Consider the following 27,838-nt stretch of genomic DNA (forward strand, 5'->3'; position numbering starts at 1 on the left):
AGAGATCCCATGTGAGGCTGCTGCCCCCCCGATGCTGTCCCTGGGGACACAGAGATCCCACAAAAAGACGCAGCACCTCTCTTGTCCCTGGGGACACAGAGATTCCACACCAGGACACAGCACCTAGATCCTGTCCCTGGGACCACAGAGGTCCCATGCGAGGCTGCAGCACCTCAGTCCCGTCCCTGGGGACACAGAGGTCCCTTGCGAGGATACTGCACCTCAATTCTATCCCCAGGGACGTGGAGGTCCCACATGATGCAGCACTTTGATCCTGTTCCTCGGGACACAGAGGTCCCACGCCAGGACGCAGCACCTCGATCCAGTCCCTGGGGCCATGGAGGCCCCACGTGAGGCCGTTGCCCCTGATCCCGTCCCTGGGGACACGGAGATCCCCCGCCAGGACGCTGCACCTCACTGCTGACCCTGGGGACACGGAGGCCCCGTGCGAGGCCGCTGCCCCTGGATCCCGCCCTCGGCCCCCGTCCCCGCCGGCGGCGCCTTTAAGGGGCGGGCAGTGTCGGGGTGGCGGCTGCCCCGCTCCCGCCCGGCTCGGCAGCGGCGCCCCGGCCATGGTGCGCATCGAGACGGTGAAGAGCAAGCCCTACGGCGACCAGAAACCCGGGACCAGCGGGCTGCGCAAGCGGGTGACGGTCTTCCAGAGCAATGCCCACTACACCGAGAACTTCATCCAGAGCATCCTGGCCACCGTGCCGCCCGCCGAGCGCCAGGAGGCCACGCTGGTGGTGGGGGGGGACGGCCGGTTCTACATGAGGGACGCCATCCAGCTCATCGTCCGCATCGCGGCCGCCAACGGGGTACGGGGAGCGCCGGGGGGGGCTGGAAAGCCGGTTGGAATGGCCCTCTGGGAGCGCGGTTTCTTTAAAAGAGGGTTTGTCCAGGCACTGTTTGTTCCTCGAGGGTGACAAGGTCTTGTGTGCGGTGTGAGCTGTGCCGGGCAGACGCGTCTCCTCTAATCCCGTTTGCAGCCTCCCCCCCCCCCCGTCTCAAAGGCAAGGTCAGGCGGAGCTGGAGCCAGCTCCGAATTAGCAAGGGTTTTGACTGCTGTGAAGTTCATAATAACGTGAGAATTAGCCCTTGGAAAGGAATAGAAATACATAAGATTTCTGGGAAAACTTATACACGTGCATGTAAGTGGGAAACCCATCCTGTCCCCAGCTCCGGTCTGGCTGCACAGGATTGGTGGAGATCGCTCCCTCCTGTTGCCCAGGCCTCATAAAGCGTGTTTCCTTTCTGAAACTCCACAACGAGTCTTAAAAGGTTTATTTGCCAGCATTTTAGAATGCTGGAGAAATTTAAGGAGAAATTTCACTTTGAGAGTGGTGAGGCCCTGACACAGGCTGCCCAGAGAAGCTGTGGCTGCCCCATCCCTGGAGGTGTTCAAGGCCGGGTTGGATGGGCCTTGGGCAGCCTGGGCTGGTGGGAGGCATCACTGCTCATGGCAGGGGAGTTGGAATTAAATGATCATTAAGGTCCTTCCAACTGAAACCATCCTGTGATTCTATGGTTTTCAGGATCAGGGTGACACCGCAGCTGGCGTGGGCACAGCTCGTGTCTCACACAGTGTAAACCACGGATGGTTTCACCTCCCTGAAGTGCATACAGGAGCGATCTGCCCTCTGCGAGTGCCGGGGTGCAGTGCAGCCTTCCCCCTGCTGCTTTTCCTTGCTTTGGGTGATAGCCGTGTTCTCCAGCCAACGGCTCTAACCAGGTGCGGGGCAGCATTGATTCCACAGCACTGGACTGCATCTCATTGCTGCTGGAGACTTCATCCCTGTTGATGGGACACTTGACTCCTCAGCGGCAAGCTTTTTTCCTCACAGACCAGCAAGGAGAGTGAGCGAGATGAGATGATTGGTGGTTAGGGTCGTACGTTGCAGTAAAATCTTGGAGTATCTGTTTCGGCTTCCCAGTGCCAATCAGGTGCCTCAGCACCTTTAAATGCCTGACTTCTTTAGAAAATGTAAAATTGAGATCACTGCCTTCTTACCACATAAAGAAGCAATTATTTTTCTGTTTGAGCCACATAGAAATTTGTCTTTTGTGTTTTGTGGTAACTGTTCAACTTCCAGTCCATGTCCCAGCATCCCTTAACGGCACTGGCCTGACTGTGAGCACCTGTGGAAGTGATGGATAGTGCAGCCTTCCGTGATGGGGAGAGCGACAGGCACTGGTTCATTTATTTGTTCTAAGAAGGGGTTAGAGTTGGAATGTACAGCATTCATGCCTGACTGTGCACACAGACAGCACCTTGGATCCCTATGGATAAGCAGGTTGGGAGACTTATTCCTTGGTATACAGCCTTAGTTTGTGCAGGTTTTTAAAGGTGCGCCTGGGGCCTGGTGGGATGTGGCAGCCTTCCAGGCACCAAGGAGCTCTCTGTCATTGACACGTCAGCTCAATCCCAGAAGGAAGCAAGGGCCTGAAGGTGAAACCACGCTGAGATCTGATTAGGTGTCTTCTTGGAGGGGATCGAGGACCAGTCTGTGCTCAAATCCTCCACTCTGATCGTGCAGATGCTCACGTACTCACAGAGTTGCAGCACTGAGCTGTCTGCTAGAGCTGCAGCAGCAGGTCCCAAGGGATGCACTCTGTAATAGGTGTCTACTGCCTTGTAGAATTTTGTCCATGTGAATTCAGAAGTGCTAGGATGTGAAGTCAGAAAAACGTTCTGGAAAGGCAAGAGGGGAAACAGGATGTAGAGGAATAAAACAAGGGGAAGAATAAGTGGGTTAAGAGCCAAGACACTAGTGTACAAAGTAAGACATTTTATTTTAAAAGCTTTTTGTTCTGAATCATTAATTTATAAAACGAGGTAATGACCATGTCCTAAGATAAAACATTAGACTATTTCAAGCAAAAATTTGGTGGCATTACAGCATTAACAATCATCTAATGATGCAGGTTCTCTGTACCTTTGTTGTAACAGAATGGAGGTAGTAGTATACGCTTGCCAGACTGTTGTGGAGTGCCATGAAATCACCTAATTTCTTCCCCCAGCACCCTTCTGAGATTCAAAGAGGACTGGCAGGTGAAAAGCACTGCAAAATTGTAGATCTAAGTATCTCACTTAGAAAAGAGAAGGGAAAAGACCTCAGAAAGGAACACTAAAGAAAAGAGTAAAATATCCCTCAAATTCTGTAATAAATGAACAGCAGGTAAAGCCTGAATAAGTGACAAGAAGGAAGTACAGTGAAGTGATCTGCAGAATACAGAACCATTGAAAGCTTGATATACTGGCTTGATATACTGGCTAAGTTTGAGTAACAGTGCCTTAAATGCACTGCAAGTATTGCATTGCCAAACTCAAGAACGGCAAAATTATCAGGTCCCAAGAAATGAGATGACTACAAATAAAAAGTTTCTTTAGCAAATGCAAAATGCTACTTTGTAATAAATTTCTATGTATCTGCTTTCCTATTTGGGAATGGTTCCATATGCTTGCTTCATAGTTTCTCCCTGTAGTAACTGCAAGTACTAGTTCCCTGACAGTTACCATGTGTGGTTGAGTGAGAGCCTATGAAAATCCTGTTTCTTCATAATAAATGTGAAGTAACTGGAAGTGACCTGCCCTTCAAAGAGAATAATGAACTACTTCATTTAACTGGTAAGAAAGTGTGCTGCAGTACAGGGAACACATGGTGACTCATTCCTGGAGACTGGTTTTGTCTGAGTGCTGGGGTTCTTTGGGAGAGGTCTCCTGCTTCCAGGGAGAACTCCAGAGCTGGCTGCAACTGCTCTGTCTGGACGCTTGAACTGACAGTGCTGTTTAGTCTGTAGAAAAATGATTATTACAATGCATCTAATGGGGACTGGTGTGTAGGTTTAGTAAGAATGTGGTAAAAATGGAAACAAGAAATTTTAGCTTTTCTGACTGCTTGATTGCCAAGGCATTTTATACCAGTCCATATCCATCTGTCTCAAGTCAGGCAGCCTGCTGACTGTCCCAAAGCAAGTGCTGGAAAACTGTATTTCTGGTCCTATGAAGTAAGACATGTTTGGATTAGTAATTTACAATCAGACTAGGCACAACTCAATTTGTAGTTGCATGATTAAGGAATGTTTATATTATTTATAACTTTGCATTTATATAAATAAACTAAAATAGAGACTGTTAGTTTTGCCATTCTCAGTTGGCATGCCCTGTGGCCTACCTGCTTTGTTTTGGTCTGTTGGGCCAGGTTTTCTTGATATTATTCCAACATAGTGAGTCTGAATCCTTAATTGCATGAATAAAAGCTTAAAAGCTCCCGTTGAAGAGCTGCCTGTCAGAGTAAAATTGTGGCTATACAGTATCTTCATGTCAAAAGCATGCAAAAATTACAGAATCAGAGCTGTAAATCTAGGTCTGATCATGTAGCTGGCAGCAAGTTGATTCACTAACATTGTCACCTGCTATTCAACAAATTTAGTGTGCCCTTGGTTCCTTCTTAAATAAGCAGATTTCAAAGTCCTGCAAAATAACCACATTAAAGTAAATTGCTTGAAGGCATTTTGAATGCCAAGCAGTGCTTCGCATATTAAATGCTAGCCTGGTTTTGTTTTACTGCTGCAGGACAAACAGTGCTTTTATTAAAAATACTTCTCTCTGCCCTAGAAAGTCTGGTTTCCTGGCTTGGCACCTATAAAGCTGCTATAAAGCTTTTTCGCCACTCATTTATCCCAGGGAAACCAAGTGTTTTAAGGTCTGTTGCATTGCTCTGTTTGCCACTGCTCTGCTTTTGTAGTTCTGCTCCCTTTTTCTTTGTGCTGTTCTGCCATAGCCTCCAGAGCAGTTCCCTTTCTGATGGTGCCACTGAGCCCATAATAAGCGATATGGTGCAGGGCCAGTCCTGAAAGCCACGTTCTGGTGCCAACTAGAGTGTGCCCATGTTACTGGCCTCAGCATCCCAGCAGGGAAAGCAGCATAGTGGGACTGGCACATCTGTGATCTACTTTGGGCCTGCTGATGGAGAGTGTTCATTATTGCTCCCACCTATCTTAGCCTTACTTGGTTATCTTGTCTAGTTTTTGTGGAACCTGTTGCATCTCTGCTGCTTGTTCCTGGCTCCACACAACACTGTGTGGTCAGCCTTAGCCTTGTTAGTTTACAGGCCTTCATTCATTCAGCAATTGACATCATTATTCTGAAGAACGGACTCCCTCGGTCTTCAGGGTCAGATCTTCCCTTTATATAAAAGCTCCTGGTATTAAAAGCATCAAACTAAAGTGATCATAAAGTTCTTCCAAAAAGCAGTCCCTGTGTACCACAATTAGATGCAGTGATGCTAGATCCTACAGGCCAGGAGGAAAAAATCACTATTTCTAGTCTTTCTCAGAAGGTGAAGGGTAAATTAAGCTCTGATATACGAAATGAGGAAATAGATACCTATTGTGCCATGAGCATTCCCGTGCAGATATATCCTAGCTTCAGATTATGGTGGATTTTAGAAGACAGCCAATGATACAGCAGCTCCTAATGGCTGGAGACTGCTTCTACGCTAGCTTAGCTTCTTTTAGCCTGTGAAGTTAATTGGCTTATAGCGGTTTACATTGAAGGTTATTAAAGCAGTGGTCAGGTTGTCCAGTTTCAGTGCCTTTTGGAATTCCAGACTCTACAATAATGAAACTCCAGCTCAAGGGAGAGCTAAGGTGCTTTGTGGTTAATCTCTGCAAATCCAACAGACAGGGAGTTGAAATTCATACTAGCAGGGGTTTAACTGTAATCTCTTGGAACAATGACTCTGTATAAGCAGAAACCTCAGCTCTGGCTGTGCTGGTAGGGCAGCAGGACAGTCTAATGCTTTCTCTTTGTCAAGGCAAAGTTTGGAATAGCTGGACTGAGTAGTTGCTGCTCACGGCAGGTCCTAGGTGACCTCTCCACAGCCCTTCTAGCCCTCTTTCCTGCTACTGTACTGTCGCTGCTTTTTACCCTGGACCTACAGACAAAGATTTTCTAGCACATCCTAGTAAGTGTGTGATAAAATACTCATGTATGGCTCCCCATCGCCCCTTCTGTCCATGCTATTTCCTGCTATGCATAGCCACCTCCCCATCCTGTATACATGCTGTGGGTTACTAGCTTGCTGCCAGGCAGCAGCGTGGCTCTGTACAGCGCAGGCCAGAGGCCCCATCCTTGATCCTGCAAGGTTTAACCAGATGTGTCTTTGGTCCTCTTGCTATCATCTAGCTGAGCCAGTTAGTGCCCTCCTTCCTCCCCACAAGGTTGTCTGTGTTTTGTAATTCTGGATTTCTTGGGTTCAGGTACTCATTTCTGTGAGGACCCAGGGACAAGGGCTACCTTGCAGTGGGCTGGGACCAGGAATCCCAGAGCTTTCCTGGGACTGCTCGAGGTAAACCAGCTGGAATCCCTCTCCTGTCCCCCAGCGCAGGGCAGGACAGCAACACCAGGGCAGTCCAAGGTAATATGCAGATTTGAGTGTGCTTTGAAGAGGTGACCTTTGAACAGAAAATTTCCGAGTCTGGGTTGTTGGTGTGTACTTCTCTTCCGGCAAAGGGAAGATCAGCCCCTACTGGTGTGACAAACCTGGAGCCCATTACTGTATCTGTAGCAGCCCTGCAGCTGGTGGCTTCATCCCTAGCCCTGCAGAGCCCTTTCTCTGCCACGCATGTAGCTTGTCCTCTAGTTTTAACTGGGATGCTATGGAGGTAAAGAACAGCATCTCTTAATTCTGGAGTTACTCCTGTGTACATGGTTGCATGTATATGCACTTATGGTGTTGAGATGGTGCCAGGTATTTTGCCTCTCTGGAACTCTACAGCGATTTCAAACCCTAGATTTTTAATTAATTCTTATGGAAACAGAGCTTTACAGTTGCAGCAGCACTCCTTGCATGACTAATAGGCTTGCAGTTGGTCTATTTATTTTACATTGGCTCCGTTTGTCTTGGCATTGCCAAATGTCACACAGAGAGCAGTGGCTGCCCGGACCAGAGCTGTACTTGGGCAGAAAGTGCATGTTTTTGGCAGCTGAACAGCAGGATTGTTCAGGCTGTTGGCACCCTCTGATGGTGAGTGTGCAGGCAGCAGTGCAGAGACTGGAACTTTTCTGTGGGCCAGAGTTGGGGAAATTGCAATTTCTGTCTGTCTTAAAGGAAAATGGCAAAATAAGTGTGAAATACCTGATTTGGCTCCATTTGTGCCATGGAGTTTCACGCTGTTTACCTTTTCAGCTAATCACAGAAAAAGAGTTTAAGGATTATACTCACTGAATGGGGAGAGAGAGGTGTGAGAGAGAGGAATAGGAAGAAGTTGAAAGGTGAGGGGAAGGGCTGCTCACAGAGGAGAGGGCATTGTGGATCTTGGAGAAGCCTGACCCAAAGGTGTTTGCAGGGCATGAGAAAAGAGAATTACTGTTCAGTCTGGCTTTTGCATAGTGGGTTTTCCCTCCCTCAACTATTTTGCTTGGCTGAATGTCAAAATATAAGATTGTAGCTCAGAGGAAGGCTGTGCTGAGGATGGGTTAGTGTGTTGGAGTGGTCTTAGGCTTGGGGGGAGGCTCCAGCCAGCCATGGTCCCGTGTGGGTGGGATGAGGGAAGATAGCAAAGCTCATTCATGGGGAGAGGGGATGTGGCAGGAACCAACAGCAAGGAGCGAAAGGAGGACCTGCATGCTCTGCAATGTTTTACTGAAGTGTAAGTCCTCTAAATATAGCCTTGTTTGTCTTTTTATCATTAACCAAAGTCAGCAGGTAGTTCATAGTTTTACCTCTGTTCTTGCATGTCTGAAGTGCAAGACGATAGGACCCAAGGGCCCAAGCTAGTAAATATCCCTGCCTATGGCTGATCAGCTGTTTGGAGAGGGAAACACCCTTACCAGCCTCTGACTGTGGTGAGGAATGAGACCTAGGAAAAGTGACCACGAGGAAAAGTTAGGGAGATTGAGGTTGTTTACTGTTGGAAAGAGAGGGCATTCAGTCTATATGCTAAATCATTTTTTTTTAATGTGTGAGAAATTGTCAGGAAGAAGGTCATGATCAATTTGTTTCCTGAGTCAGCTCAGAGTGGTTTAAACCACAGCAAGGAAGATGTGCAGCAGATTGTAGGAAAACACTTTTAACTGCATGGCTAATTATGCACTGGCACAGCTTGCCTGGAGAAAAAGATTTCAAGAGAAAGTAATATGAGCTATCTGGAGGATGCTGCAGGTGTATTTGATCCTGTACCAGTTCTGGGCAGAGAGTGTATAACCTGCTTAATTCTTTTCCAGCCTGTAAGTGATCTGTAATGATCGGAGTTGTCCAAGCAAAGCTGTCCAGATCATAGATCAAATGCTCTTACCCAGTCTCTGCTCCAGTCCTTAAGGTGGTCAGGATCCACCTTTGGTGAGCTTTTTTCACCTCTGAATGTTCTGGCAACTGTGTGATCACCAACCTCTGTACTGTTCCTGGTTGGCCAGTTATTAGTGATTTGGTTTATCTCAATTAGTGATGCACATGTTGCAGGAAAACCCTGGAACTGGCTGAGCGCCGCAAAGGCAGGGCTGGTGGATGTGCCATTCTTGTCCCTGTGCTTTTTATGTACTAGCTCATCACTGAATTTTATATTTTGCTTGAAAGAATGTGTTTCATTTTATGTGCATAAGCACGACACTAATGACCAGCACCTTCCTCCCCATCTTAGTTTAGTGTGATTCCTCTGCCCAGTACATGTGCACTTAATTACAGGCACAAAGCCTGCATAGGCGCTTTCCCTGCCAGTAAGTCTATATGTGTCTCCATTCGGCCTCCGGAGCTGGTAGGTGCCTGTGCCTCCCTCCTGACACTTAATGCCGTGGCATTTCACAGGGCAGTAGGTTTATCTGGCCAGAAATAAGAACGAAAGAGCTTGCTTCAGCCTTTTCCTGCTAGGGGACTGTCCAGTGGGAGACTCCCTGTAGCTCAGTTTGGGGGCTGGATTTTGTTTTCTGTGCCACTAGAGGGAAACCTATGCCTTTGCCTGAAAGTAAAAGGCATCTCAGCTCCAGGATGCTGAAATAGCATGGATGTATAAAATACAAATGAATTTGTTTTAGCTGCATGAAGGACCCAGGCAATCTCACTGTTAGTGTAAAGTATGTGTTGTCCTAGTTCCGCAGAACATCTTTGGTGGTGAAAAGAAAGGACTTAAAGAATCAAATTAAATAAATCAAATCAAATAAATTGCTTCTGGGGCACTAAGACAAGGTCTCTGGATGGGTCAGGCAGGATGGATTGGTTCACATGCAGTGTATTCAGGTTGGCACCCTGCATTGTCCTGGCTTTTGTCTAAGCCAGTGCTTTCCTCTTGGCAAGCCTGAAAGGGCGGCTTCGTGGGGTGGCAGCCTTCGGGGTTCCCACAGGTGGCTGAAATAGCTTTGCTTTCCAAGAGCAGGCCTGAATTAAATTCCTCTTCCTTGGGAATTAAATCTCCTCCCTATTGAGGAGACATGAGAGTTTGCCTGCTTCCTTGGCTCCCACGCAGGACCTGGCCGACACCTTTGCAGGAGGTCAAGTAGAATCTTTGCCTCCAAAAGTGCTTTTCTGCCTTCATTGAGGTTTCTTCTCAGACTCATACAAATTATCCAGCTCAGTTTGGATGTAATGATGAATGTAACAGGATCTCTTTACTCCTTGGAAGAAAATATTTCAATTTTTGGAGCAGTGACAGAGTCAGGACCTTGGGAAATAGCCTTGTGAGAACATTTGTAAATATGTTCACAGCTGAATTGTGACTATCTCCACCCCGCCCTGCTTTTTAATAACCAGGCAAACTGAGTCATTATGAAGTGTGTGTTCTTCAGTTATTCCAGTGATATCTATAAATTGTTTCCAGCAGCTCGGACAGAGGACTCCGAGCGTTATTGAGGAGTTTTGGAGGAAACTCTGATTCAATCTCGCATTCAAATTTACTTTCTCCATGTTCACAAAGATGATGTTTCACGAAAGTTTCTTGGTATCTGAGTCTCTTCTGCTTGTATTTAAGATGCTCCAAAATGAATAGCTTTATCCAATGCAATTTTCCAAAACATTTAATAGGATTTTGGTTTTTGTTTTTTTTTAATAACTCTGGGTGCCCTTGGTGAGACTTGTGTGAGTATTCATCTGAAACCACTGCTTCTGTGGCTTTTAGGCACTCTGGATTTTAATCTAGTCAAAAAGAAGTTGACCCAGTATTCATCATAGATGACATCTCAGTGTTTGAGCAGAAGTCCATGAAGAAGTCAAGTTGTCAAAGCAGGAGTTGTATGAGTAAAATGTAGGTAGCAGATCTGTAGCCTTCCATTTTAAGAGTGACCTTTAACTCACCAGACTTTGCAAAATAACTCCCACACAGCACTGCCATGCCTGCTGGAGGCTTACCTCCTGGGGACCTGCTGCCCCAGGGAGCTGCACAGCCTGGCGCTGCTGTGCAGATCTGCTTGGCTGGCGAAAAACGCTGGGCTCCATGCCAGGGCAACACGTCGGTGCATCCGAGCAGAGGGCTGAGCGCGCCGCTCAACACCTCCCTCATTGCTCCTGCCCTAAGGGAGAATCAGATGGATTGACAGTGCTGGGCTCCGGTGGGTGATTGCACAGAATGGCAAGGAGCTGTGCCTTTGGAGAACAGAAGGTGGTAAAGATTACAAAAATCCCCTTTTCCCAGGCCTTTCAGGAGGGACTGCGGTGTGGAAGTCTGTATTTTCCATGACATTGATCCTCCATAACAAGTGCAAGAAAACATCTTCAGTTACAGAAACTACGTTCAGCTGGAGATTCAAGGAGCTATTTTTGGGTGCTCAACGGCTTCACTGAACTTCTAATAGGTGGGCCATTGCTGGTGTCAAGATTGATTTTTGTATTTCCATGTAATTTACTTTTTAAATGCATTTGTATGACCAAAGAACATGGAAAACGCTCCTCTGCCTCTGTTGACTGTGCCAACAGCGCCTTACAACGATCAGAAACCAGGAACCAGTGGATTGCGGAGGAAGACCTTTTATTTTGAATCCAAGATGAACTATTTGCAGAATTTTATCCAGAGTATATTTTATTCTATAGACCTAAGAGATCGACAAGGATCTTCTATGGTAGTTGGAGGTGATGGGAGATACCTTAATAAGTCTGCAGTGGAACTGATAGTCCAAATGGCTGCTGCCAATGGGGTTGGTAAATGCTAAATCACTAAATTCCTATAGTTGTGGAAAACCATAAGAAATTAGTCACTATGAGATTTGATTTCCCAAGGACTTTATTCAACTGCTGGTAGTTAACTTTTTAATGGAAAATCAGTTTGAAATTACTGTTTTTTTCATTTTTAAGTGATGCAGTTGGATAGAAGTATGTGGGAATATACTTGCAGCAAAGAAAATAAATCTGCTTTGTTTTTTGTGTGTTCTCATTTTGTGTTGTGACATGCACAAGCTATTGGCACCTGTGGATTTCATAGTCTCCATCAGATCATAAAACCCTGGTATTGTTCAGAAGCAATACCTGGTAGAAAAATACCTGGTAGAGCCTTCAGAAAAATACCTGGTAGAGCCGTGGCTCAGTGGCAGCCCAGCAGGAGCTCTTTCAGCATTGGTGTGAGCTCCTCATCAAATGAAGTGGCAAAACATGGTTGTTTCTTTCTCACCATGTATAAGTTGTGCCTATGTGATAAGTACTCCTTGAGCCTTTGAAAGCTGAAATAAGATGAGAGTTAACAAATGAGTAGTAACCTTTACAGTGGTCTCCAATTGTGCTGGAAATCTGTGTCTTAGAAGCAGAAGAGAAGGCTTGTCTGTTTGCAGTAGAGCGCAGCTTGTGCACTGTATGACTTTTGGACGCTGTTTTTTTGTCTTTGTTTCCTTCTTTTTTTCAAGAAGAAAGGACTCTGCTGTCTGTCCTGGGTCTCTTAGCGCACAGCTAGTGTTACGCTAAGAGACCTGACTCTTAGGAATTTTTTTGATAGAAAAGCTTATCCGATCGCAACAGAGTAATTAGTAGTGAATGGGAGAATAGGAAGAGAGGTTTCTTTTTTTTTTACATCAGTATATTTTCTATCTTGGGGAAAAACATCCTTTGACTTTGCAAATTAATATATTCCTCTTAAGTTGGTGTATGGGCTGAGCGGAAGAGCTGGAAAATGTGCACCAAGAGCCAGGCCTGCTGCTTGGACTGCTTGCCACTAGGACAGACTTTCTGCTGGTAAAGGTGAGATCAGACTGCTCTTCACCAGCTGAGACTTTTCTCATGCATTTCTTTCCAGCAGTGTAGCCCATGTCTGGCTAAAACCTAGTTTCACTGTTGGTTTTGATGTTCTTTGTTGATTGTTTTTATATAGTCTGTGATTATCAGCATTGTGCTCATCTTGCTCTATAGCATAGAAGGGATGAGTCCAAGTTTGTTTTCAAATATAAAAAAACACATGAGGAGACCATACGTATCGTGTTTTGAATGTGCAAAAATTTCTTTGTCGCTGTGTGAGTGAGATGGGTACTGTTACCTCCAGAAATGTGGGATCAGCAGGATTTCCAAATTGCGCCAAGCACACTTGCTATGTCAGTAGCATCACATTTTACGTTTGAAATGATTGACCAAGGTAGTTTGTTTGCCTAACCTGACTCATAAATAGAAGTGTCTCTATTCAGAGACTAACTGTGACAGTATAAAGGATTGGCACATCTTGTGATGTGTCTCTCTTACAGAAATAGAGCTGGAAGGGTGTGCTGATGACACAATGAAGCTGTAGAGACCAGCGTTCAGGATTTCGTCGTGAAAGCATCAGCCTATGTTACTGGAGGGAGGAGGAGGGGGACAACGGGATGCCTCCTTTATTGCCCATGTGCATCTTAGTGGGGCTTTAAGTAAAATGAGGGTGAAAGTGTTGCCTGGATTGCTTTGAAGAGCTGTAGCCCCAAAATCACCACACAAAGTGGGTCTGCTTGTGAATGGGTCTATTTTGAGCAGTCTCTGAAAGGTATTTCTGCATGACATCCTTAGATTTTACTCACAAGAAATTCTAGAGAATAGATGGAGAAATTGCTCAGCACGCTGCTGCACTGAGCAACCTTTTCCAGTGGTTACTGCAAAGGATTTAGCAGGTGGGAAATGACAGCTGAAAACCGCTGAAAGCCAATGAGGACCCTAAATCAGACAGCAGCCTGTATGAAGACAAGTTTTTGCTTTTTTCCCTTCCTTGTGGCGGGAACAGAAATGCACATGCAAAAGCCAAGTCCAGATGTGCAGGGAGGACGAGCTGGGTAAGGATTTGATGTGTTCACACAGCTCTCCTGCAACTGCTGTGTGGTTTGGGAGGGAAACTCCCATCTTTTGCAAGACCTCTGCAGCATCCCTTGAGCTGCATGTGAGGCCTGGCAGAGCATGGATGCGGAGGGGTGTTACGGCTGGACGTTACTCTCTAAGGGAAGCTGTGAAACAGAAGATGAAGTTCTGGAGAGGAGCTTCCTGGAGACTGCATTGATTCTTGGTGAAAGTGAAGGAACAACCCTTGGAGGCTGGAATAAAGCACAAGACAAGGTGTGCTGGCTTGGTCTGAGATGGGGAAAAAACCAAAACCCATGTAGGTTGGGCTACTTCAAATTAAATATGTGGCATAATAAAGCAGTGTGATCAGCCTGCTAGATGGGCACTGTGAGGGCTGTAATATTAGCTATGATGGCTAGCTGAAAGAAGAGCATTGGATTTGGGTTTATAAACTGCTGCTTCATGTTTATGTTCGTTGTTTGCTGGAGATCCAGTTCTTTTAGTGGCACCTTGTTTGCCCAGCTGGTCTGTGACAGCTGTAGCATGTAATAACTGATGGGCAGTGAAGCTGGGACTTAGCACCAGGCAGTGCCACAGGAGAAGAATCACAGTCATCCAATGCCCTTGGCTTACCACCGAATGTGGCCCTTCATTCTGGGAATGCTGCCTTTTGTTTTCTGGTTTATCTTGTGTTTGAATGAAATTCCTTCTCTTTTCTCAGTTATGTACAGGGTCTGATCTCCTCGCTTGATGGAGAGTAGTCTGGTATTTTTTTAAATCTCTGTCACCTCATTTGGGGCCTATGGTAAAGAACAAGTTCTTCCAGAAAAATATTCATCTTTTGGTTTATTACATGAACTCCAGCAACCAGATCCTGATTATTTTGTATTGCTTAGCACATTGGTCTGGTTTTAATCTTGGTGTATTACTAAATTTATGGGAACAAGGTGCGTTACCTGCTGCGAGTAAGAGAATCTGCAGCTGGTCCCATGGGAGTAGTGATGTTCAGTTTTTGTTTTGTTTTGGCTTCTCTCAGTCCAATTGTGTCTTCTGAAAGCTCGAGACCATAGCCAAAGGGCGTTTTTTGGGGGGAATTGTTGTTTAGATGCCTCTGGAAAGCTCAGCTGCCATTTCCAGTTGAGCTGCAGCATTCATAAAGGAAAATGCTAAAAAGGCACAACAGAGTGGGGTCAGATGCTGACCTTTGCTGTACCCAGTGGAGAGCTTCGGCAGCCGTCCAGGAACAAGCTGTTTGCTTGTGGAGAAGCAACACCTCTCGTGGAGGCTCTGGTTTACCTATTGCCGGCATTTAGGGGATTGGTGGGTTTGCTGAGTTTGGGACTCATGGTAGTTTGTTTCGCTCTTTAATTTTCAGATTGGCCGCTTGGTCATTGGGCAGAATGGCATTCTCTCCACCCCAGCAGTGTCCTGCATCATCAGGAAAATCAAAGCTATCGGCGGCATCATTCTGACAGCCAGCCACAACCCTGGTGGGCCCAATGGGGATTTTGGCATTAAATTCAATACTGCCAATGGAGGTAAGGTCGCTTGGTTAATTTTGCTTTGCTTTGTTTCTATTTGGCTGTTTCTTGTTTTGACCCCAAGGAACTTAATTTAACTGTCTTAATACCACAGAGGCTCAGTGCCCTGAGCCATGGGTTTCCCTAAACAGAAAGACTGATTGATCTGCCCCCATCATACCCTCACGTTCCTCTCCAAGTGAAGTATCCCCCCAGCCCAAGGCCTTTTGCTGTACTTCTGAAGTGCACTTGTCTTGCATTCTGATTCTTTAATATCTTCCCCTTTGATCATTTTGTCTTGCAGGTCCTGCTCCTGAAGGCATTACAGACAAAATTTTCCAAATCAGCAAGAAAATCGAAGAGTATGCAATCTGCCCTGATCTCCAGGTGGACCTGAGCACCATTGGGAAACAGCAGTTTGACTTGGAGAACAAATTTAAACCATTTACAGGTAAATGACCATTTCTCTTGGAAACTTCCTGTTCTGGTGGAGTGAATGTGGACCTACTGTGAACAGGCAAGGACATTTGGTGTTTCTGAAGGACAGATGTGGCCATTCTGACCTCTCAGAATCACAGAGTTGTTTAGGTTGGAAAAGACCTAAAAAGATCATAGAGTCCAACCAGTAACCTAATGCTGCCAACTCCACCACTAGACCATGCTCCGAAGTGCTATATCTACAAGTCTTTTAAACACCTTCAGGGATGGTGACTCTAACACTTCCCTGGGCAGCCTATGCCAATGCCTGACAACCCTTTCAGTAATGTTTCCTGATACTTAGTTTAACCTCCCCTAACAGAACTTGAGGCCATTTCTTCTTGTCTTACCCCTTGTTACTTGGGAGAAGAGACCAACACCCACCTCACCACGACCACCTTTCAGGGAGCTGCAGAGAGTGACAAGATCTTCCCTCAGCCTTCTCTTCTCCAGACTAAACAGTCCCAGTTCCCTCAGCTGCTCCTGTTATCCCCTGTGCTCCAGACCCTTCCCCAGCTCCTTTCCCTTTCTCTGGATGTACTGCAGCCCCTCTGTCCTTGTAGTGAAGGGCCCAAAACTGAACACAGGATTTGAGGTGCCCCTTCTTGTCCATTAAATAAGCCAAGCAAGGACATCGCTCCTGGCATCCTGACATTTTTCTTTTGGCCTGCAGCTTACCTTGTGTAGATACTTTAGTTATATCATTGTTCCTGTCCTACAAAAGGTCATTCAGTAGGTAAATCTGATCCATCAAACTTCACTAAAATCAGACTGTTTTGTCTGTAAGGCTACTGTTAACACGTACTTGCAAAACAGACAACTCTGCAGTTCAAGTGCATTTTTCTGATTAAAAATTATAGTGTTAGTGTTTAATCTTCGTAACAGATTTTTTTTTCCCTGTGGTTTCACATATAAAAGCTCTCTCTGTAAGTGGAAAGCCATTACATTTCACATCTGACTTCTGTAAATTAGCAGTGAAATATGAAAACACTTACTGCAAGTGTTTTTTACCATCTCCTGGTGACCTGTGCTTGTAATTAAAAAAAGTAACTAAATCAAAGGGTTATAAAAGTTGGTATTTCTCTTAGTCTCCATTTCTGTATAGTGGGATCTTTATGTTAATGGGGTTTATGTGGCTCTGTCTTTATAAAGCCTGTTAGCTGTGAAGGTGCAACTTTTTGAAACTGTGAGGTGCACAGTTCACGATGACTTTAGTGGAAGTTGGAGATCTCTTTTTATATATATATTTTCCATTTTCCTTTAATCCCACTCTCCAGGTAGCAAAGTGGGACTGAGCCCTTTCAGAAGAAGCCCAGGGAGCTGTAGCTGAGAACAGTGCTTGTCTTAAGGATTTTGTTGGTCCATTTGGTCTGTAACCCAATTAGCAATGACAGCCTGTAATAAAATTCTTAATATAGGACCATTATTATTGTCTTTGTGAAATGATTCTATGGGATGTTTAAAGGCTTTATGCTGAGTCCTGGCCCTTTACACTCAGGACTGTCAGCACGCTGCCGTGTGTAGCAAAATCACTTTTGTGCAAAGACTTCAGACTCTTGAGAGTTGGTCTCTATTTAACTTTTTTTTTCTTTTTATTGCAGTGGAAATTGTGGACTCTGTAGAAGCTTATGCGAATATGCTGAGGAACATCTTTGACTTCAATGCGTTAAAGGAACTGCTTTCAGGGAAGAACCAACTTAAGATCCGTATAGATGCTATGCATGGAGGTACGAGTGGACTTGGGTTTGTGGGATTGCAGGGCACCAAGTGTCCTTGGGGCTTTGGCACCTACTTCAGAGAGAAAGCATTTTTCTGGTATTTATGTCCATCATTTGTAAATCTGGTTTTTGTTCTTGTTGCATTTTTCTTTTTGCAGGTACACTTTTTATGGCTTTACACTGTTTTGTCATGTATTTGGACTTTGGAAGTGTTTGTGGTTTAGGGGGGATGCTGTGTGGCTCACACATGTCAGTCCACACCTGAGAGAGAGAGGAGGTTAGCAGTGATGCTGTGATCCGAGCTGCCCTGGCAAACTTTACATTGGTCGATGTCTCACAGAGGTCACAGCAGTTAGGCAAAGGTCTGCCCATAGACATTTGCGTACAAAACTGGGACCAGACTGTTTTATGCAATTCAATATATATGCCAAGCTTGTGAGTCTCTTTCAACTGACATTTTCAGGAGCACTCTAGCTGCCTTAGCATCTTGTTTCTCTTGTCTCCAGGCCATTCCCATTCCTATGCTCATTTATTTTTTATAGTCTACATTATTAACATTTGAGAGCAGTAAATCCTACTGTACTGCTGGATGTCTGTGAATCACAAATGCATTCTGTTCTGCAGTATGGGGATGTTGTCCTAATATCTCAGTGCATGTGGTGCGTAAGCCTTGCACAGTGGGGTCCTGGCTCATCTGCTGAGCCCTTGGCATGGGTTTATCCTCACTTCTAAACCTATGAGTGGTCTCACTTATTTAGTGGGACAGCCCCTCAGCTGAAAAGCTTGCTTTGGCAAGAGATTGTGTGCCTGCATGGATCAGGCTTGAGCACACCTATGTGCTGCCTTTGTTGTGAACGCTTGTGCTTTAGTACCATAAACCACATGAACTGACTGAAAGTGAGCAGAGTGGAGGCCTAGGTGGTTATATGGCTGATGCAGAGCTGCCTGAGTGCAGAGCCTGACTCAGTTTGTTTCCTCTCTATGTTTTACCATGATAGTTGTGGGTCCTTATGTAAAAAAGATCCTGTGTGAGGAGCTTGGAGCCCCAGCAAATTCAGCTGTGAATTGCACCCCGCTAGAGGACTTTGGTGGCCACCATCCTGACCCCAACTTAACCTACGCTGCTGACCTGGTCCAGACCATGAAGACAGGAGAGTATGACTTTGGAGCTGCCTTTGATGGAGATGGGGTAAATAGGCTGTTCTGTATTCACGTTTTTGCCCTCTAAGCAGCAATCAGTCACTGCTCAGGTGCTTTTAAGCAGAGAAGGGTAGAGGTGAAGACCGTTTTTTTTCCTTCCTTTCTTTCTTCTGTAATTGTGAATGGAACTGAACCACTTGCTGCAGTTTGACATCACAGCAATAGTTGGCTGCCGTGTTAATAATGAAGTCCAAGCTACATTTGAATACCTTTAATTGCTGTGAAAAATCAGCAGGAAGGTACAATACTATACAGGCCTTGCTATTTAACTTTTTCAGAACTCTGTTTATTTCAGTACCATCAAAAATCAGTCCAAATGGTTGGGTTTATAGACTGTGTCTGCCAAGTAGAACAGCTTCTGCCATTGCAGCCTTTGTGCGCTAAGCAGGGGTGAGAGCTGTTTCTTTCTTGTCTTCATCAGGATCGCAACATGATTCTTGGGAAACACGGCTTCTTTGTGAACCCCTCTGACTCCGTCGCTGTCATCGCTGCCAATATTTTCAGTATCCCTTATTTCCAGCAGACTGGAGTCCGTGGCTTTGCACGGAGCATGCCCACCAGTGGGGCTCTTGACAGGTAGCATCTACCTCTGTGTGCAGTGGGAGAGGGGAGGGGAGCCCTGCCAAGGAGAGGGAATGTCCCTTTTCTGTGGTTTAACACATTTTGTAGTGGGGAGTGAGTGCATGGCCTGGCTGAAGGGTGAAGCAGTGCCAGGGCTGCCATGGGCTTGGCTGCCAGGGGAGATGGTGAAGTTTAATGAATTAAATCCTGATCAGGTACATGGCAGAGCTGGGCTCTGCTTTTGGATCTTTCTCTTCTCTACAGATAAGCCCAAACAAATGATCCTCCTCACCCTTTTAAAAATTATTTGATATTGATACTTTCTTTGTTAAATGCTTTAAGATCTACAATTTAAAATTGCTTTAGAAAGAGCTATGTGTATCTGTTCTTCATCTGTGCATCACACCGCTTTCCCAAACGTTACAGTGGGATAGAGGATATTGCTGTACAAAGAATTGTTAGCTGTAAAAAAACAAAGCAGTGGTGTGACCTGCCTTCAGTGTTACCCCAAAGGAGATGCTTGGCATCAACTGACACTCCTGCTGCAGTATTTCATGTGGGAGCACTAAGAGTCCAGCTGTGATGTAACGTAGCCTTCTTACCTTTGAAGGGTGGCCCATGCTACAAAGATTGCTTTGTATGAAACTCCAACTGGCTGGAAGTTCTTTGGAAACTTGATGGATGCAAACAAGCTATCTCTGTGTGGAGAGGAAAGTTTTGGTACCGGTAAGTCACTGTTCCTGATTTCACCAATGATGAAATTATTCCTCCTCTTAGGTCTTTGTTGTGCTGGGTAGCTTGGAGTTTATCTTTCATGTGTAGCTGCCATGCTTTTATAATAATAACATTTAAAAGCTTGCAAGAATCACTGGTGAAAATGAACACAATACTAAAAGTTTTGTTGGGCAAGAGCTAGTTCTCCTTTCAGTTATTTGGGAAGGCATATGTAGATATGCAGGAAGTTAAAGGGCCTCTTTACTACCCGGTCACTGAGTCTATGGGGATTAAGTGCAGTGTTAAATGTATTTTTCAACTCTTGGTGGCCAGGAAAACCTTCTAAATGTTTTCATTTCTGGAAAGAAATATGGTTTGGAGCATGCAGTTTTATTAGGGAAGGTTTCAGGTCACTATTAAATCTCTGAGCTTAATAGGGCCTTCATTTTCCTGTTCTAAAAACAAGGTATGATTTATAAAGTTTAAATTAACACTTGCCTTTGAACAGTCTAAGCAAGTTATTAGGTTACTGAGAAACAAAGTGAACATCATAAGGAATTTACTAGGGATGTGCACGTGACACACAGCTACTATTTGTGCAGGGAAGTTAAAGTGAGCAGGTTTTGCTCTGCGTTGGAGAGGTGTGCTCAAAATGTGCAGTGTTCCCGGGAGCCCTCAGCAGTTTCAGAGTTCTCCCATGGCATATACCATGTGATTTTAACATCCTGACTGTGGAAATGGAACCTTCCCTGCATGCAGGAGGTCAGCACTTAATTAATGCACAAAGGCTGAGTTTTATCTGGTCAGAATTCTCCCCAGGCTCTTGTTTTTCCTGTTCTCTAAAGGCCTCTGAAGAGGGATTTAAGTCACAGGTTCTTGAGGGACTTTGAGTTGGTTGATTTCAGGCTCAAACCTGGTGTGTTTTCATTCCACCACCCTATACTTAGCAAAACATTTTAGCCTGTGCATGGGTGTCTTGCAGAGCAGAGATGGCTTTAAATCCCCAAAAGCCTGAAATTAAGTGCTTTTTGGAACTGGGGTGCCCAGCTTGACATGAAAGGATTACTCTAGGCTTTCTGTAGCTAGGGAACTGGCATCAGAGGGACTGGTTGAAAGCAGTTTGCTGTGAGGCTGAATCAGTCTTCAGTGGCAATATTTTCACAATCAAATGCTATTCTGATACACAGGATTTGGCTTGGGGTTGGAAGGAAAGGGGAATTTCAGAAAATGTGGCATCTCTGTAAAGAAATCTTGAATAAATTGTGAGTAAAGAAAGATTTTGGAGTTCTGCCCTGAATGATTTCAGCATGTGTTAAGTTTATGTTCTGGAGTTTGGCTAATGAGAGGGCAGTGGCATTTCTGTAAATAAATAATAACAAAAAGCAGCAAGTGATTCATGGAGCTGCTGATAGGAGATGGTCTCTAATGAGCAGCTCTCTCAAATTGTTTCCATCTTTTATCGTATGAGCAATGAGCTCATAGTTTCTCTCCTTCCCCCAATAGGTGAGTGACTCGACGTTACAAACAAAAGCAGACTGATTCCATTTGCAGCGGAGGCGCAGAGAGGGCTTTGAGATTTTGGCCATGCAGCATCCTGTCTGAGTGGCCATGGACTGAAGCAGTTTGGGGGAGGGGAACAGATTAAGAAAGAGCCTAGGAGTGCTGGGTGCCCACCACAGTACAAAGAGGGGTTGTCCATCTGGCAAATGCACTTAAAGGAATGAAAAAGGGCAAGAAAGGTTGTTTGGTAGTAAGTTAATGAGGAGTTGTTTGGAGCTGGACAGAATGCGAGTGCTGAAGGGGATAGAGGTGAAGGAGCAGGCAGACAGACCCAGTAAAGATTGAAACAAACTGTGACCCGATGGGACTGGCGTCCAGGAGCAATTAGAGTAATGCAACATGACAATTTCTGCTTGCTTTCTTGGGTATTTTATTCCAGCAATAAGTTGATACATCACAAGGGACTTCTGTTTATTTAGCATTCCTCTCCATCACCTCTGTACAGCTCTCTCTGCTGCAACGGACCACGAGAATAATTTATTGCTGCGTCCACAACAGTGGGATTTGTGTAAAGCGCCACGTAACCTGTACCCAGCCCCCAGCCTTTTTCCCCAGACGATTGCCCACTCTGGCAATTCTTGAGAGGGTGAAACAGCAGCTCTGAAGTGCTCTCTGCATTAACAGGCATATTCTGGCTCCTTGGGATTTCATTAATACCTGCTTGGAGGTTTTCCAGAACTCAAAGGATAAAATTCAGAAGTTGTGCATCTGGGGCACAGTGCTGAACTCACAAGCCAGAAGCGTGGAGCCTGGGTTGGGTGTATTCTGGGCTGCCATTTGATCCCTTGTTTAATTTAGGTGTTCAGGGTGCTGTCTGAGTTGCAACACCCTCTCAGATTTCCTGAGGGCTTTGGGTGCTGTGCAGTCCCTGCCAGGCCACTGCCAGCCCCTGTCTGCTGTGCTCCTAGGGCAAGGCTGGGCTGGCCTCTGACAAGGTTCCTACTCTCCGTGCAGAGCTTGCTTTGAGGGGAAACCTCTTCTAGCCAAAACAGGGTCTTTCAGAGCCTTCCAGCGCCTGGTGTCTGTGAGTGAGAGCAGGCGTGAGGCGCGCTTTTCTGGTTTCCGCATGTGAATGAAGTCCCTCCTCGCACTGCTGTTTGCCATCCAACAGGCTGCTCTTCTCTCCATTGCAGCATAATTTTGGAGTCGTTAGGGTTTGGCTTCCTCAGCGAGGGCTGACATTTTTCTTGGTCCTCAGCCAGAATATGTGCTGATCGAAGTATGCTGACTTGGCAGGCAGTCCCTGACAGCTGCTTGAAGAGGTTGATGTTCGTCCTTCCTGAGCTGTTCCTTTGCATATGCCTTTTTCTTTTTTGATGACCTTTTTACTGTGCATTCCCCATTACTTCCTTGGGAACAGAATTAAGGATCTGTGAACAATGAGGCTGTGTGCATATGTGTTAAAAGGGGCCGAATGTTTTATTTGGGCAATGGCTAAAAGCAGATGGTATCTTGAACTGTTTTAACAATGCAGCAGGGATCAAGCTTGTGAAATGCTTTCCATTTGTAAGTTTATACGGCTGCCAGTTGGGTGGAGGAGAGAAGAACAGGTAGGGCCGTAGCACAGACTCTTGTGTGAAAGGAGGTGGGAAATGAGAAGCTGGTGGATGAGAAGCTCAACATGAGCCAGCAATGTGTGCTTGCAGCCCAGAAAGCCAACCGTATCCTGACCGGCAGGTCAAGGGAGGAGACTCTCCCTCTCTACTCCGCTCTGGTGAGACCTCACCTGGAGCACTGCGTTCAGTTCTGGAATTGTCAACACAGGAAGGACATGGATCTGTTAGAGTGAGTCCAGAGGAGGCCACAAAGATGAGAGTTGGGCTTGTTTAGCCTGGAGAAGAGAAGGCTCCAGGAAGGTCGGATGATCAGAGGGCTGGAGCACCTCTGTTACAAGGCCAGGTTGAGAGAGTTGGGAATGTTCAGCCTGGGGAAAAGAAGGCTCTGGGGAGACCTTAGAGCAGCCTTCTAGTACTTAGAGGGGGTTTCCAAGAAAGCTAGGGAGGGGCTCTTTATCAGGGAGTGCAGGGATAGGATGAGGGGTAATGGTTTTGAGCTGAAAGAGGGGAGATTTACCTTAGACATTAGGAAGACATTTGTTACTGTGAAGATGGTGAGGCACTGGAGCAAGTTGCCCAGAGAAGTCATGGATGCCCCATCCCTGGAGGTGTTCAAGGGCAGATTGGATGAGGCTTTGAGCAACCTGATCCGGTGGGAGGTGTCCCTGCCCATGGCAGGAAGGTTGGAATTGTATGGTCTCTAAAGTTCCTTCCAACCCAAACCATTCTGCGATTCTATGAAATCTGTTTCTGCTGTGGCGCTCTGCAGGCTCCGACCACATCCGTGAGAAGGACGGGCTGTGGGCTGTCTTGGCTTGGCTGTCTATCCTGGCCACCCGCAAGCAGAGCGTAGAGGACATCATGAAGGATCACTGGCAGAAATACGGCAGGAATTTCTTCACCAGGTGGGGAAAGTGCTCCTGACATCTCACATTTACCTCTGTCCTGTGTTTGACCCTCCAAGCACTGCTGTCACCAGCATGTGCTCTCATAGTGCTGTTCCTGCCTTGCTACCCTTACTGTTTCTGTGGTGTTGCAGTTGTTTAATACTCCCCAAACAGCTTGCTGCAGTATTCAACATATCTAGGTTGAATAAAACAGGGGCTATTCACCTTAACATTTCATTATGTCTAGTTAAGGATTTGTTATTCTCAACATAAATCTAGTAAGCTTCAAATTCTGCAAAGGCTGTATTATATTGCAGGGTGTATTTTTTTCTTTTACTGGCCATTTTTTTAATGCAAGAGTCTGTTTTGCCATCGGACCACTACGTTTCTTGAGACCACAGATCACAAGTTAATTTGTAGTATCTTCAGTGATGGCAATGTCTTATTGAATGGCCGCCCAGCTCCTAGCTGTTATTTTCCTGGTTGAGTTTCTGTCCAGGCCCCAAATACTCTAATTTTAACTGCAGTAAACATGGAAGATGAAAAGGGAAGAAGTGAGAACCAGCCTGCACAGAAGCAAAGGCGGGAATGCTCTCAGGAGTGAAAGCATTAGGCAGAAATCTTTAAGCTTGAAAGACTTACATGAAAATTCTGTCTCAAATTGCCAAATGAAAGGTCTTGCTTCCCCAACAGCCCCACCACAGAGCCAGTGTACAACTGAGGCGTTACAACCAGTGGAAAAAATGCCAAATTCTAGAATGAAAAGGCAGTCGTTTCACACTGGAGGTGTGTCTGCGTAGCAAACCAAGTGCAATGGTAGGCAGGTTAGCAAGCCTGTGCATGCTTTATCTAGCCAACCAAGCAAATAAAAGTAGCACAAATCACCCTGGCAGTCAGAGTACAAAGTCTCGAATCCCTGATGTGTGCTTCAGCTGCTCTCTGCTGCCTCTCTTACCTGTGGTAATGAGATCAAAGCTGGCACTGGTGTGTTATCATGGCCTGCAATTACACCTGCCTTTGGCTGTGGGGACACAAACAAGGATGTTCAAGCAGAATTGGTATCGTGAGGAACCTGTTCAGATCCTATCGGTAGAATTAGAATAAATTCTTTGCAGTCAGAGTTGTTGGAATCTAGCCCTCTGTCTTCGATATGCCTGCTGCAAGACAGCACAATTTGTGCTTTCATCTTTCCTGACACTGAATATCTGGGATATGTTGCAGTACATCACACAGACTTTTATTGTATCATAGCTATGTTGCTGCACACAGATCCTCCTCTCTTTTCTTCCTGTCTTCTTCTCCAGTAGGGAATTAGTGAACATTTATGGGGCAGACCACAATGTTTAAACAAGGGCATCACAAAACATTCCTACTCATTACAGCCTCCCCTTCCTCATCTTTGATTTGTGGTGACTGATTGTAGATATGACTATGAAGAAGTGGATGCGGATGCAGCTAACAAAATGATGAAGGATTTGGAGACTGTGATGTTTGACCGCTCCTTTGTGGGGAAGCAGTTATCATGTGGTGACAAAGTCTACACGGTTGAGAAAGCTGATAATTTTGAGTACAACGATCCTGTGGATGGAAGCGTATCCAGAAACCAGGTGGGCCTAGAGCTGAACATGACCTCAGAGAGGTGTTGCACTGTGTGTTCTGGGCTTAATCTTTGTCCATTGCATTTGCAACTACTTTAAGGTCAAATGTTGCATTTGTCCCTTGGAAATTTTTTTCTATCCTGTGTCTGCTGGTGGGATCCTGCCCTGCTTAGGAGAATTTGCTGCCTTGTAGAGGGAAGGATCTGGAGGCTGCTTCAGCAGCCCAGCAAGGCCCAGAGGGGGAGCAGAGCTTCCCAACAGCCGCCCCAGAAGTGAAGGAGTGTCAGGTTGGAGCTGAGTTGAGGGGAATCCAGTCAGTTGAGAGGGTCAGCAGCTGAGAAATGTGTTGTGCTGAATGAAGGGTTGAAACCCCACTGAGGTACGAGGCACAAACTCTCCCGTTCAGGTATCGTTGTGTCTCTACCACTAGACCCCCAGGTTGCTGCAAGCGAATCCTTCCTAAATGCATTTTTCCCTGAGCTGATGGCTCTCCTCATGTGCTTGTCCCTAAGAGGACAGGCAGTAATGCAGAGCGGCTGTAGCAGGGGATTGAGTTCCAGGCTCCAGAAGTCACGAGGGTATTAAAACCATGTGAGATGAGTACTCTGTCACTGGAGATTATGGAAATAAAAATGTCCTGCAGATGGATTGATTTGACAGCATAGTGTGAAGGCATAGTAAGTGGGAAGAAATAATGGAGAAATCATCAGGAATGATTGCCTTGCCTGTGGGAGGACAGGAGTGTTTTCTTTAGGTCCTGTTTTCATGGAAGAGTGATGGTCTTGTTTCCAGCAAGCACTGGGGTGAGGGACCTTACAGTGGCAACATCCTTTGTGTTCTGGAACTCTAGCAGTTCTCCAGAATTGGTGTAGATGATCGCTAACCCCTGCAGCAATAGGGAGAGGATAACCAAGGAGCCTTCTGTAGCTCCCTAAAGAGGAGGAGTTTGGGGATCATGCAGGTCAGGTGTAGCCATGCTGGGTCTCATGAAAAATACTTTGAGTACCCAAGAGGTGGCGTAGCTGAGAGGCTCTTCCCTCCTGTCTTACCAGGGCTTGCGGCTCATCTTCTCTGATGGCTCCCGCATCATCTTCAGACTCAGTGGTACTGGCAGTGCTGGAGCAACTGTGCGGCTGTACATCGACAGCTATGAGAAAGATGCTCAGAAGATACATGAAGACCCACAGGTAAGTATTGCATCTCAGTCTTGGCACCGCTGGCTCCCAGCTTTCCCAAAAAAAGCTTAAATCTCTGCTTAGTACTGCTTCGCTTAGAGATATGTGGGTGTGCTACGTACTTGGAAGCAAGGGCTGTGTTATCTTTAATCCTAGTATAAATAGATTTAAAAAAAAAATAAATCTCTGTGTAGAACAAGTGTTACTTATTTGAGATCCCTCCCAGCTACTCCTGCAATCACACATTAGTTTTCCTGTTTGTTTGTGTTACATGTGTGACTGGTTGCAGGTGTGGGAGGACACTGTTTCAGTCCTGAACTGACCTTCTAGTTGAAATGTTGCATCACTAGGGATGAAACGAGCTCATTCCCATACCAAATTTGGGAAAGACTTGTTTAAAATGAATAAGTAGGGGTGAAAGGATGCAGGTATGTATAAGATGACACTGATGTGTTCCATACTACATTTAATGCATGTTGTTTACAGTATCATTTCAAAATGCTGTTGACCTCTCCTGTAGGCGTGGGAGGAGAAAAATCCTCATTTTATATTCCCCAGCAAACAGTCTTTGAGCTCTTTTTGCATAACTTATTCTTTTTATCAATAATAGCACAGTAAAAAAAAACCCACATTCTGAGAGGCATGAACTAAACTTATGAATTAAGTGGCCTGTGCCAAGGTTGCAGTGGAGTTTGGAGTGCGGCACAATGAAGGTGGCAGCAGCAACACCAGAGCTTTATTCGGGTTTCCTCTCTGAACCTGCATGTGCTCATAACACCATATCCCTCACTGTGCTGTTCCTCTCCCTGGTCCCTCAACCAGTCCCTTGGTCAGCAGGGCTGGGCTGTGGGTGTCCCGGGCTGACACAAGCCACCCGCGAGGGAGGGGTGGACTCAATGTGTGTAGGCTGCGTGTGCTGCTCTGCTCCGCGGTTCTGAGCCATCTCTTTCCTTTCTGCAGGTCATGTTGGCACCTCTCATTTCTATTGCACTGAAACTTTCACAGCTTCACGAAAGAACCGGCCGCACCGGTCCGACTGTCATAACATAAAGGCTTGGTCAGACACTGTGCTGGAGTGCACACGGAGTGAAGGAAGTCAGCCAGTCTCCCTTTCTATTGTTAAATCTGTTGCTAAAAGAGGAATATTAATTTTACCTCTCTATTTAAGAACACTATTGAGCTGCTAAGAATAGACAATAAACCCCTACCCCTGCCAACACTTTGTGTGCACGTTGCTGTGCTGTTTTTCTGTGTCACACAGCACTGCTGGCAACTTGTACGGTGCTCGTTAGCACAGCCTTTTGGGTTAGTGTATGCACTGGGTTTTCTTTTTTTGCTTAAACAAAAGGCTCTAGAAATAACAGAGAGAGAAAATTCTTCAATAATACAGAAGTTTTTTCCTGTCTTGGAAACTTCCCTGGAAAAGAAGCATAAATGCTTTATCCTTGTTAATACAGAGTCTTTTAAATGGGATGTCTCTGAATAAGCAATGGCTGTTCATTAAGACTGAGTATTTTTTTGCTGACGTGGATTATTCCCTTTCAAAAACAAATTATGGAAACTGATCTCCATTTGCCTTCTGTATAAGAAAAAAACCCACAACAAACCCTCCACACAGAATGAGCAATAAAAAGCATAGCAGGATATTAAAGTGATATGGGCTGCAA

General features: G+C 45.6%; 1 protein-coding gene across 1 annotated transcript; it reads left to right on the forward strand.

Annotated features, from left to right (window-relative positions):
• Positions 1–544: 544 nt before the first annotated feature.
• PGM1 (phosphoglucomutase 1) lies at positions 545–27,838 on the forward strand. Its single transcript, XM_069861913.1, has 11 exons — positions 545–818; positions 14,581–14,743; positions 15,030–15,176; positions 16,804–16,929; positions 17,919–18,109; positions 18,542–18,696; positions 19,292–19,407; positions 23,281–23,416; positions 24,822–25,005; positions 26,049–26,183; positions 27,132–27,838. The coding sequence occupies exons 1-11, from the start codon at positions 573–575 to the stop codon at positions 27,219–27,221; spliced, it is 1,689 nt and encodes a 562-aa protein (XP_069718014.1). The 5' UTR covers positions 545–572; the 3' UTR covers positions 27,222–27,838.

Source organism: Phaenicophaeus curvirostris, chromosome 8 (genome assembly GCF_032191515.1).
Source record: "Phaenicophaeus curvirostris isolate KB17595 chromosome 8, BPBGC_Pcur_1.0, whole genome shotgun sequence".
Lineage (NCBI taxonomy): Eukaryota > Metazoa > Chordata > Aves > Cuculiformes > Cuculidae > Phaenicophaeus > Phaenicophaeus curvirostris.

Coding starts and splice junctions, on each gene's coding strand:
- PGM1 (XM_069861913.1), top strand. CDS start 573: ATGGTGCGCATCGAGACGGTGAAGAGCAAGCCCTACGGCGACCAGAAA. Junction 14,744..15,029: donor ATTCAATACTGCCAATGGAG/GTAAGGTCGCTT, acceptor TTTGTCTTGCAG/GTCCTGCTCCTGAAGGCATT. Junction 19,408..23,280: donor AGAGGAAAGTTTTGGTACCG/GTAAGTCACTGT, acceptor GGCGCTCTGCAG/GCTCCGACCACATCCGTGAG.